Consider the following 13,226-nt stretch of genomic DNA (forward strand, 5'->3'; position numbering starts at 1 on the left):
ACACAAGTCCATTAATCAACCTCATGCCAGGAATCTTATAATGCAACCTGCAATTGTTGTTGTGTCTCAGCTGGTTTGCAACAATACCCCTCAAAGTACTAAAAGACAACTTACTAGGATCAACATCATAAATATAGTCAGCAACACCCCCTTCATAACTCAAAGTAGGGTATGTCTTGAAGTGCCCTCCATGGTATAATTCCAAGAGAAATTTGTCCACTACAGTCAAATAAATAATCAGAAAGTTAGAAAAGCAAACAAAACAATCCAATTTTTTTTTTATCTTCACCGATAATAGAAATTTTTAATTGTTGAAAAACAAAACTTACTTTGGGGTTTAGGGTTGTCTTCAGTTCGCTTTTTAATTCCGATATTTAGTTTGAGTTTTGGAGATCAAATCAAATTGGGGATTTAATGTTTCAAATTGGGGATTTAGGGTTTCAGGATTGGGGAACGAAGGAATAAACTAATTCGCGCGAATTGAAGTATTCACGTGTGATTTTATGTTGAGTCATCAGTTATGACCACATGTGATTTTATGTGGCAACACGTCACGCACACGTGTGTTTCAGACTGCTTGAATTGGGCCGGAGTCAATGAGAAGGGTGAGACTGTTATTGACTTGAAAGTACAATGTTTTTTAAGCTCTTAATTTTGTACGAGGGGGAGAACGTTAGTTGACCCAAAGTACAAGGGTGAAAACAGTAGTTTATCCTTTTGTTTTTTTTGCAAGTTGTTCAAGCAAAATGGAAAGACTTCTCAACTAGATAGTGAAGGATGTTATACATGGCACAACATTGGTCAGAAGCTTAAAGATCATGAGAAAAGTGATGGCACAAAAGAATCTTGAATAGCTGGTGTGAATTGAAAAAAAGATTGGAAAGGAATGAAACAATTGATAAGAGTGTTCAAGACCAAATTAGTAAAGATAAAGAACATTGGAGACAACTTTTACTGAGGATACTTGCTGTCGTTAAAACTTTAGCTAAAAATAATTTGGCATTTTGTGGGGACAATGAGAAGATTTATGAAGAAAACAATGGTATCTTTTTGAGTATGATTGAAATGATTGCGGAGTTTGATCCAATATTGGCAGAGCACATGCGGCGTATTATGAAGTCTGAAGTTCATTACCATTACCTTGGTCATAACATTCAGAATGAACTAATTCAAATGTTAGCATCTGAGGTTAAAAATGTGATTCTTCAGAAAATCCGAGAAGCAAAGTTCTTTTCAGTTATTCTTGATTGCACTCCAGATGTAAGCCATGAAGAACATATGTCGCTTGTAATACGATGTGTAGATGTTTCGACGAATCCTATTAAGATAGAAGAGTTCTTTCTAGAATTTATGAAGGTAGACGACACATCGGGTTTGGGACTCTTTAATGTGTTGAAAGGTGTATTGAGTACTCTTCAACTAGATATTGGTGATGTAAGAGGACAAGGGTATGACAATGGATCTAATATGAAAGGCAAACACAAAGGTGTACAGAAAAGATTACTCGAAATAAATCCTAGAGCTTTCTATACCCCATGCTATTGCCATAGCCTTAATCTTGCATTGTGTGATATGGCCAATTCTTGTTCCAAAGCAGTATCATTTTTTGGAGTGGTGCAACGTGTTTATACACTGTTTTCTTCTTCTACGAAGCGTTGGCAAGTTTTCAAAGACCATGTGAAAAAAGCTCCGAATCTTACTCTAAAGACATTATCGCCAACACGTTGGGAAAGTCGCGTGGACAATGTTAAAGCTATTAGAAGTCAAGCTCAAGAGATAAGAGACGCTTTAATTCACTTGGCTGACACTAGTGATGATCCAAAGACAAAGAGTGAAGCCGAGTCTCTAGCCGTACATGAAATTGAGAATTTTGAGTTCTTGGTCGGCATGATTGTTTGGCACACTATATTGAGTGGTGTTAACTCTGTTAGTAAATTGATGCAAGCAGAAGATATGCATATAGATGTTGCTATTAGTGAGTTGAAAAGGGTCATTTCTTTTTTTGAAAAGTATCGAGAAACTGGATTTGAAGAAGCCATGATAGAAGCTAAAGAAGTTGCAATTAGTATGGAAATTGAACCTATTTTCCGTGAAAAACGTATTATTCGAAGAAAGAGATAATTTGATGAGAATGTCGATGAAGAGGTTCCACAATCAGCTGAAGAATCCTTTAGAGTCAACTACTTCATTTACACTATAGACCAAGCTCTTTCTTCACTTAAGAGTAGGTTTGAACAATTTCAAGTATATGAGAAATTTTTTGGGTTTTTGTTTAATTTGGAGAAGTTAAAGTCTATGGATAGGAATAGCTTAATGGCTTCTTGTGGCAATCTTGCGGAGTTAATGAAACATGATGGCATCTCTGATATTGATGGGACAGAGTTACTTTTGGAATTGCAAATCTTGAGAGAAGTCTTACCAGAGGACACAAAGAAGGCAATTGATGTGCTAACTCATTTGAACTCGAGGGCTAGTTGTTTTCCAAATGCATGGGTTGCTTATAGAATTTTGTTGACTGTACCAGTTACAGTTGCCTCTGCTAAGAGAAGGTTTTCTAAGTTGAATCTAATCAAGTCATACCTTTGGTCAAGCATGTCGCAAGAAAGACTAAATGGATTGGGTATGTTATCCATTGAAAAGGAGTTGGTAGAGAAGTTGGATTATACAAATGTAATTACTGATTTTGCAGTGAAAACTTCGAGACGGGTAAATTTTAGGTGAAGGTATTCAACTGCTCAGATTGGTGCTTCAATTCTTATCATGTTCTTAACAGGGGAGAGCTATGCGCCTATGCAGGTAATGAACCATTGCCTATTGGATTTTGAACTTAATGCAGCTATTTATAGCTTTATTCGGACGAAAATGCTCCTGACAGTTTTTTTTCCCCCATTTCTTTTATGATGGTTTACATTATTAATGGAAAGAGAAGGCTGCTGGAGGGTAATGTGGAACCAAAGGATCACTGTTTTATCATAAAGCATTTCCCGTTAATACTATTTGAACTAGTAGTCTAAGTTGTTTCCACAATGGCTTGCAGATTCCTGTTGCTGTGGGAGTTACTTTGTATCAGGCAATTAGCTTGTATAATGGAAAGGCGGTAATTGCATCCAAGGGAGACACAAACACAAACTGGAAAGTGCATCAGCTGATTTTATACAACGCTTGTGGTATACTAGTTGGTGTGGTTGGCGGGCTCCTTGGAGTCCTTGGTCTTGGTGGTGGATTCATATTGGGTCCTCTATTCTTGGAACTTGGCATTCCTCCCCAGGTGTGTATCTGGAACCATTCTTACATTAGCTAGAACTTGTACGAGAGATAGAGAGGGCATAATATTAATTGGAGCTATATATGGATCACCCCTACTTATGTTATTTGTTTTTGTCATTTTTATATTTATTATATCTGTATATCGTAGACCGACCGTAAGGCACATCAAGCGTCGAGATAGCGCCGCAGGCACGTCGACGCCTCGCGGGCTGTAGGCACAGTCCTAGTAATTTAAAAAAAAAATGCGTGTGTGTGTGCGTACTTTTTTTTTCCTAAGACAAAGGGCCCATTTTTAGGAGCTCGCCTAGGGCCACCCAAACCTCAGAGCCGGCCCTGGGTTGCGGTTATTGAGAATATACTTTCTCAGATTTGTTAATGGCGGTGGGGCTTGGATGTTTGAGTTTGCCAATAATTTAAGAGAGAGAAAGCTTTGGTTTGTATTTACTTGTTGTCTTCTTCAACAGATCTTAAAGTGCCCGAAAATTTCATGCAAACTTGACAGGTTAGTTAAAATAACACTTTAATATATCCATTTACTATTATAATTTACTTTTCACTCTATCTGTTCATCTCCAAAATTGCATCTGTTCCTCTTCTTTTTACATTAAAAACTGCTAGGGTTAAGGTAAGGGTTAGAACTCGAGCCTTTTGAAATTTTCGATACTATGATAGTTAAAATTTTGAATTCTATGCCTTTATCTTTTTCAGTCTGGCTAGGGCAAAAGATTGTGTTAATTTTAGGTGAACCGTCACGAAACGATTCTAGCTTCGACATCAAGAACATATGCTCTTAAGACAAAACCCACCACTTCGAACACCGTCACCATGACCTTTGCGAGGGTATTTTTTTTCAGCATGGGCATGTTGCCAAGCCATATATGTCATGGTTTTGTCTAATGGGTGTTGTTGTATTGCGTTTCACATTTTAGGGATTTGTCTTCTAATGATCTCATTGGACCTGTGCCTAAGCTTAAGGTATTTCATATAACATCTCTTTGTTGCATTTAAAAATCTTCTAATAGTCTATAGTCGACAAAATTGGAATGAGCGGTCTATAGGGTAGTTGGCAGAATGTGGTTGGTGATAGTAATTGCTTCTAATGTATTATAGTTGCACAAAATTACATGTGATGTACACATCATTTGTCTTATTAGAGGATTAATTACATGTGATGTACACATCATTTGCTTCTAATGTCTTATTTGTCTCAAATCTGTTTCATTCTTGAGTTGTTTCCTGCCACCGCTTGTATGCCTTCCCCTTCCTCTTCCTTTTAATTACATAGGGTTTGGTAATTTTTCAGTTGGATTAATTAACTTCTCTCTCTCTCTCTCTCTTTGGATTAATTCTTCAGTGAGGGATTTGCTCAGTTTGTTTCAGTCCAAGTTCGATTTGAGTTGCTGCAAAAGGTACGATTTTTTATTTTCATTTGTGCGTGTTCTTTGAGCGAAACTACTATCTTCTCTACAAGGGATATGATTTTAGGGCTTATGATATTTACTTTTACATAACAATCAGACATCAAAATTAATTGTTTTTGGGAGTTGTTAGTTCTCTATTTCAGTTTGTTGCTTTAATCAGATATGTAATGGGTATGCTCTATTATATTATCCACGACATGGCGGTGACTTCAGCCGCAGACATTTTACGCTTTATGGACGTCCTAAAACTATCTATACCACATGGTGTGTATGCTTATCTTATAAAAGAATGCACCCATATACGTGACGCTGAAACTGGTGTACAAGTTCACACTCACATGACCAAAAGTGGTCATGGGATGACTTTACTATTAGCCAACAGGTTATTATTCATGTATGTTTCTTGTGGTAGTCTGGATTCGGCACGAGAACTCTTTGATAAAATGATTGTTAAGGATTCTATCTCATGGGCGATTATGATTGCGAGTTGTGTTGAGAATGAGTATTTAGAAGCACTTATTTTGTTTAGATATAAGCAGATGGGATACCAATATATGAATACTATGCAGTTTGAACTCTTATTTTGAGTCTCTGGATTGTTTGTGGAAATGCATTTTTGTGGTTATTATCTGTTTATATGTTATTATCGTTAGTATATCTCTATGGGTTTTTTCCAAGTAAAATTATTGTGGTAAGTAAACTAATCGATGGTGTTAAAACTGACTTTGAGAGATCTTTTCTTACATGTCATTATTTGGACAAATATTATCTTGTCGTCATTGTCATGACTGAACTCGAGTGTTTGTATTTTTCTTTAGTATTTCCTTGTCAAATTTGTTTGGTGGCTTTGGTAGATCTCACTAGTGCTGGATCCAGCAGAAGACTCAAGGTAAATAGAATAAGTTACTTACATTGTGTTATAACATATAGAAATTGTTTCAAATTTACAAGCCTAGTACTGGCTTGCCGCGAGCTTAATTAATTAAATACTTAGTTATGGGGAGAATATTCTCGTCTGCTTCAGAACTACCTAGCTGATTTATATGAATGTCATAAAAATGGATTTTGGCTTATGTTTTTTTGTCATTCTGCAACTTCATTTATCTGAAGTGGTCCAACTTCATCAGATAGTGGTGTTCACCTTACCCTGTAGCTATTATAGCCTACTTCTCTTCCAATTCGTTATCAACTCAATTACATTCATCTTTAATTGCAAAAACACAATCCTTTCATATTTTTTTTTTCTCCTTGTCCCTGTCCATGTTGTCACAGTATTATATTTCTTCCAAAATGCTAGGTGTTCCATTGACGTAATATGGTTTGCTAGGAATTATTAAGATAGGTTCTTTCTTTTAAATTCTCGACAAATGTACTGTGACAATGAAACTGGTGGCGTGTGGAAAATTGTTAGGTATGAATATGTTACTTTAACTGAGCTAGGAGATGCCAAGGCAAATGAATGGAAAAAAGGCTGGGAAAGGAATGGTCATCCAGTAAAGCTATGTATGAAAGCATAAAAATTGTTGAAACCTAAGTAAGATGGACATTTCATATCCCCCCCCCCAAAAAAAATCTTCCCCATTCCGCTTATGCCCCCATTGGAATGTAGTATACTAGTGTATATAATTTATAGTGTCCTTTTGATTCGAGGATTGGTTATTTGACTTAACTGGCATTGGTCGAGATGGTTAAGTAGCTGGTTCTACGAATCAATATATATTTGAGTAGCTAGTTCTACGAATCAATATATTATTTGATTTTCAGGTTATGACAGGATTTATGTATATGAAATGTTGAAAATACAGATGAGACTTTGTCGAAATTTTTATGTCTTTAGTCAAGGTGTCTTACAAGGTTATAGGGTTTTGGGGCATTACATAAACTTTCATGTCTATACTATGCTTCTATTGCTACTAGCTTGCTACCATATTCTCTTTTCTGAATTTTGTAGTTTGAGTATAATGAGCTACTACTTAAGAATAGGATATAAGTATATATCTATACATATTTGTTTTCTACTGCCTGACTTATATTTTATATATTTCTATTGGTGTATAGGATGAAAGGGACTTTTCTGATGATACCATTCCAAAATCATCCCCTGATGCTTGCAACTACTGAAGGTGCTAGTTCTATACAAATGACGTGAGAGTTTGAATTTAAAGACAAGTCCCATTGATTTGGAAAATAATGTGTATTTCATTCATGGCAAGTCCTATTTATGAAAGATGTTTTGGTGATGTTATTTTAATAAAAGTTTATGTGATTGGATGTATTTGTGAGATTAATTTCTTGTTTATGTTATGGACGATTGTAGAATACCGAATAAGTGGGGGCATCTTTATGCAGGTTCAGTAGTCTCCCAAAAAGAGTGGTTTTGGGGAAATTAATTTTTTACATATGAAATAGTTTTGTAATGGTGAAAAACCGTAAGTAAGCTTTGCAATGAGTAACACTTGCGAAGCAGCAAAACCGTTACCAAAAGAAAATTAACCGTTACAAATTTTATAAATCAGTAACACAAAAAAAGCGTTACTAACTTTATAAAACCGTTACTGATGTTAGAAAAGAGTAACACAAAAAAGTGTTACTAATTTTATAAAACCGTTACTAATGTTAGAAAGGAGTAACACAAAAAAAGCGTTACTAACTTTATAAAACTGTTACTGAATAGTAATACAATTGAGCAAAGAAAACCGTTAGCAAATATTTTCAGTTACGGAAAAAACTGTTAGCAAAATAATGTTTTGTAACGCTTTTAAACCGTTACAAATATTTGTAACAGATTACCTACGCCCAAACTGTTACGAATAAAAAGTGTTACAAATATTTTTTGTAACGGTTTTTGACTGTTAGTAATAGCCTATTATGGTATAGTGGAAATTTTGAGATGTGCGTAATAAATAATATAATATATAATTGTATTGAGTATAGTGATAGTAGTGTCGATAGAGGATATGATTTTAATAATAAATTTGTTGTTTCTAGTGATACCAATATGTCTAGTGAAGACACTGAGTCTGATGTTCGAGTTACCTCATCCGCATCAGCATCGACATCCCAAAGATGTGTTCAAAATGAACAACCCTGGGAGCCTTCTTATATTGCAGAAGGCTTGCCATGCCACCCTCTCGAGACCATGACCTCATAATCGGAGCGTGAAATTACTGAAGATACCAGTATATGGAGCCGAGGTCTAAACCCCTATTTTCCCAAAATACCAAATCTAGAATTAGTGCGAGCTGCATACCTGATACCAGACAATGTCACCCTCCGACACTATGCTGGAGCTAGGAAAGGTACCATATGTCAGAGTGGTGATGCACACTCCATTATCATTACCGTCGGACAGCTAGCTGCTAGTCTACGACTTCCGTTCAGTGATCTCGATTGCGAGGTGCTGAACCACTTAAACATCTCTCCCGGCTAAGGCATGGGTAATTTCTGGAGAGTGATGTATATTTGTAATTTTTACAATTCACATCTTGATCCCAATATGTGGAGATCCCAAAAAATCAGGCTTGTCGATATTCTCAACCATTATACTTTCATTGAACGTATTGAAAAACCTAACATTGGTCCACCGGAGCCTAGTGGCTACTTTTATCCCAAGAAACGGAGTAACTGATAAGGTATCATAAGAGTGAACCGAGACAGCGATAGTAGATGGCCTCTCTATCCTATCATCATTTTTGGTCAGTCGTTCCTACTTTGGTGCATCATGTGTTTAATCTCGGAGGTACGTTACCTATTATGACTATCTTGACAAAATCAAACAATTTTTTCGGCATTCCATCTCAAACATTTTATCTGATTGGCCTATACTTGTGCCATTGTTTCAGTGTTGAGACCTGCCACTTCGAAAAGTCGCGAAAATTCTAGTAGAGTAGTGGAGCTCCACCCTAAAAGGCACTGACGAAAAATTAAATGCCAGAATTGGTGCTGATAAATATGGAAATCCCATCCCTACTGTCACCCTTCATGATGCTACCAACTATCTTCCTCCTCTCTATACTTTAAAAGGCAGCATGCTTAAAACAGATAAAACTCGAGGTCAAGATCCCTCACCTTCCCAAATTGTCCAAGGTTCATTACTACCTTGTTATTCTGAAAAAATGTTTAGACAAAATTTTGGTTCTTTTGAATTACCTCGTAACATTCCTCAATGTTATTTTGATTATGTAAATAGTGGCTTAATTATGACTAGAGATCTTTTTCCCAAAATCAAACAAGAAGTTCCAGACTTCTATAATTATTCACTTTTGCACGATGTGTTTGATCACCACTACTTATTATACACAGATATGGCATCTCGAATCCCTCGTGGAAAAAGTAATGTAGTTAGCGGTTTTTTGTCCACCAAAAAATCAACTGGAGGTAGCTCATCTCAAGCTCCTACTCCAGCCAAAGAGGTTCATACCGACATTGCTGTGAATCAAAAGAAAAGATAACACCCTTCTCTTAACGAGGTGCCCAATACTACTGCCACTGTTCCAGCTACTACTGTTCCACCAGCTGCCCCTGTTCCAGCATCACATTCTTGACCGTTTGCTCCTTCGATATCTCAAGCCTCTTCCTCTTCTTTTGCAAAGTTTGTACATGCATTGCTATTGTCTAATGGTAATCATGTTCATGTTTCTACTTCCGTTTTTGCTGAGAACCCGCTACCTGGACTCAGTGAAGCACTTTTCTTGGACACTATTCTTCCTCGAGATAAATCAGCAATGGCTTGCTTGACATCTTGTGACCACTTCAGTATCATGTGTACTTCATTTGAGAAGGTATATGCTCATGTCTTACCTCTTATTTCTTATCGCTTACCTCTATATACCCATTTCTGTAATTTTAAACTCAGATGAAAGCCGCTGCTGTTAGCCAATTCGAGGTCGACATGGAAAAATTCAGTTACTTTAAGAAAGAAAATGAACAATTAATTAAAGAGAAAGATACTCTCCAGAAAACCCTTGATGAAGAAATGAAAAACCATGCACTCGCGATTACAAAACTTGGTTATTCAGAAAGATCTAGAAAGGCTACTATTGATGATCTGAAAAAATTTGTTGAGGAGAATACCAAGTTGGTGAACCAAATGAAAAGTTTGTATGAACAGATAGAAGCGAAATATGAGAAAGAAAAAACCGAGCTCATAGCCTAGATAACCCAGACCGATGCTGAGCTGGCTGAAGCTGATGAACAAGTGGAGTATTGTGTCACCACCATGAAGAGTTTCAGGCCTTATCTTCTTCAACATCTTATTGATCAGTATAACCTTAATACTGGTGATGAGAATGTAATTATTTATGAGGCTGCCATTGAAATTGAAAAAGAGGTGGTCGAGATTGATAAAGTAGCTGTTGAGACTGATAAGGAAGCTAGTGATGATGAAGCTATAGAAATTAATCCAGCTGATATCGCGACTACCCAATCTCACTTCTTGATCCTGCCTCTCTAAAGGGAGTCAATATGCTTGCTGATATTGATTTGACTCTTGAAGCCAAATCCAGTGATCCAAACCAAACCAATGACTCATGTCAGAGCTAATTTTCCCTTTATGACTTGTTACAAATTGTCATATTGATACCGTGGCTTGTCTATTTTGCAACATTTTCTTAAATTTCCTTTGAATTAGGAAATATATTTCTTTGCTCATTGTCCTTTATTTATATTTAAAATATATTTGTGAGTAGCTTTTGATACTTATAAATATTTGAAAAGAAATTTGGAATTTCGATACTACTCTACTTAAAAGTAGTATCAATTGATACTTAGAAATATTTGAATATTTTTTTGGAATTTCAATACTACTCCACTTAAAAGTAGTATCAATTGATACTTAGAAATATTTGAGAAGAAATTTGGAATTTCGATACTACTCCTCTTAAAAGTAGTATCAATTGATACTTAGAAATTTGGAATTTCAATACTACTCCCCTTAAAAGTGGTATCAATTGATACTTAGAAATATTTGAAAATTGTTTTGGAATTTCGATACTACTCCACTTAAAAGTAGTATCAATTGGTACTTAGAAATATTTGAGAAGAAATTTGGAATTTCGATACTACTCCCCTTAAAAGTAGTATCAATTGATACTTAGAAATATTTGAAAAGAAATTTGGAATTTCGATACTACTCCACTTACAAATAGTATCAATTAATACTTAGAAATATTTGAAAAGAAATTTGGAATTTTGATACTACTCCACTTATAAGTAGTATTAATTAAAATACATACCTTTGATTATTCTTGTTTGATATTGAGGAAAATCCACACACTCTTAAATTTGGAAGTTGAGGATGGATACACTAGTCGATGATTAAAAAAGAATAATTTTTGGAAGCAGCTCTTAATTTCTGGCCAACTTAAATAAGAAAATTGGATTGATCTGTTGTCTTTATAGGATTGCAAGTCTGCAAGTTGGTGGTGTTGTTACTGTCGATAAATTGTCAGTTCACATGAGTGCAACATGAAAGAGCTCTCAACAACAATCCAAACACAGAAAAGAGCCTAATCCATGGTAGTTCAGATTTACATGTTACCAATTAGAGCTCCTTAAATTAATATACCTTCTGAATTTGAATTAAAGAAAGAGCTGGGTTGTTAACTTTCATATGCTCTTGAGTTGTCTGCGTTTTCACTTTCTTGTATTGATAAGCACTTGTCATTTGTATCATGCGTTTGTACTAATGACATAACCTCATATCTTGTTCACACTTGGCATACAGAGAAGCAAATTTTAAATTTTGTTCAACGAATATTTTATACGATGCTTAATCAAAATAGGATTGGCCATTAACTCATAATACCATGCTCTACTTGATGCTTTTATTTTAATTTTCTCGAATATAATTCTTTTGAGCAATGGAAGCAACGTGAATGAAGAAGAAGAAGAAGAAGAACCATATAGTTTTTTGAAACGTGAATGAAGAAAAAGACTTTTATTTTAGTGAAAAAATTTAAATGTCAGTTTTGCCCTTTTTTTAGTTGTTAGGTTTTTTAATTAGAGACATAAATCTGGACGTTAGATTATGCAAGATTTGACGGTTGACTGAGTTTGTCAAGATAGTATGTTAGAATAGTATGTCAACGTAGCCGGCTATATATATATATATATATATATATCGGTTTGTCTATGGTGCCACTCTTATAGTGACACTCTTATCTCACTCTTCTCTTGAACCGTCGGATCCACCTCAAGATCTCATGATCTAACAAACCAAATTCTAACCAATCAAGTGGGGGTAAAAACGTATTTTCCTTCTCATCTTCTCAAAAAAAAGAAAAAAAAAACAGATCTCTAAAAAAAAAAAAAGAGGGATCGACTATTGTTAAAACCCAATTCCATCGCCATTAACGACCACCTGAGCTCTCTGAACTTCACTCTCTCTCGAGTTCCAATTAAGGTATGCTTCCATTAACACATTTTATTCTCACTCACTACTGCATTAACACATCTTATACATGCAAAGAGGTTTATGCTTAATTGTAACTATATTTTGTTTTTTTTAATCGTTTATAATATTGAATTTTGATTTAATTTTGGTTGCTATGATTATAGTTATGATTGATACCCTCGTTTAAAGACGGCGATAATTTTGGTGAACTTTGTTAGAGTTTTGAACTCTGTCAGAGTTCGGTGAACTCTGTCTTATTCTTCATGCCATATTCTGTCAGAGTTTTGAACTCTGTCAGAGTTCGGTGAACTCTATCAGAGTTTTGAACTCTGTCGAGTTGATGAAGTAGCATATTCGGTGAACTTCGTCATTATTCTTCATGCCGTGATTCTCGTCAGAGTTTTGAACTCTCGGTCGAAGTTCGGTGAACTCTATCGAGTTTTGAACTCTGTCGAGTTGAGTTGTGAAGTAGCATATTCGGTGAACTCGTCGAGTTCGGTGAACTCTATCGAGTTTTGAACTCTGTCGAGTCGGTGAACTAGCATATTCGGTGAACTCGTTAGAGTTTTGAACTCTTTCGAGTTCGGTGAACTCGTCGTATTCTTCATTTGTGATTCTGCCGAGTTTTGAACTCTATCGGAGTTCGTGAACTAGCATATTCGGTGAACTCTGGCCGAGTTTTGAACTTTGTCGAGTTGGTGAACTAGCATATTCGGTGAACTCGTCGAGTTGATTGAAGTAGCATATTCGGTTAACTCGTTAGAGTTTTGAACTCTGTCAGAGTTCGGTGAACTCTATCAGAGTTTTGAACTCTGTCAGAGTTTTGATGTTTAAGTTATTTACACTGTTTATGTACATTGGGATTTTTGACTGTTTAAGTTATTTATATTTTTAATTTTTGATTTATAGAAATGGAGACAGAGACATCAATCAATATCGAAGAAGACGTAGTTGGGTCTTCGTCTACTAATGCCCCTGTTCAAGGCACGCAAACATTAGCTGCTCCTTATATAGCCGTCTTTTACAAGTGTTGACGAGGCAAAGACTTATTACAAAGAGTATGGTCAACAAGAGGGCTTTGAGACTCGTGTTCGGACGACTTCCAAGCAACAAAATCAGGTGGATTTGGTTAGTGGTTGTTTACT

General features: G+C 35.8%; 1 protein-coding gene and 1 long non-coding RNA gene across 2 annotated transcripts; both read left to right on the top strand.

Annotated features, from left to right (window-relative positions):
- Nucleotides 1–1,065: 1,065 nt before the first annotated feature.
- Nucleotides 1,066–2,121, top strand: LOC147494011 (uncharacterized). Its single transcript, XM_086568014.1, has one exon. The coding sequence runs from the start codon at nt 1,066–1,068 to the stop codon at nt 2,119–2,121; it is 1,056 nt and encodes a 351-aa protein (XP_086424140.1).
- A 1,978-nt stretch (nt 2,122–4,099) lies between these two features.
- LOC147494012 (uncharacterized) lies at nt 4,100–7,141 on the top strand. Its single transcript, XR_015198899.1, has 4 exons — nt 4,100–4,242; nt 4,622–4,676; nt 5,507–5,577; nt 6,747–7,141. It is a non-coding gene; the product is annotated as an uncharacterized LOC147494012 (long non-coding RNA).
- The last annotated feature ends 6,085 nt before the right edge of the window (nt 7,142–13,226 follow it).

This window comes from Coptis chinensis, chromosome 6, assembly GCF_015680905.1.
Source record: "Coptis chinensis isolate HL-2020 chromosome 6, ASM1568090v1, whole genome shotgun sequence".
Taxonomy (NCBI): domain Eukaryota; kingdom Viridiplantae; phylum Streptophyta; class Magnoliopsida; order Ranunculales; family Ranunculaceae; genus Coptis; species Coptis chinensis.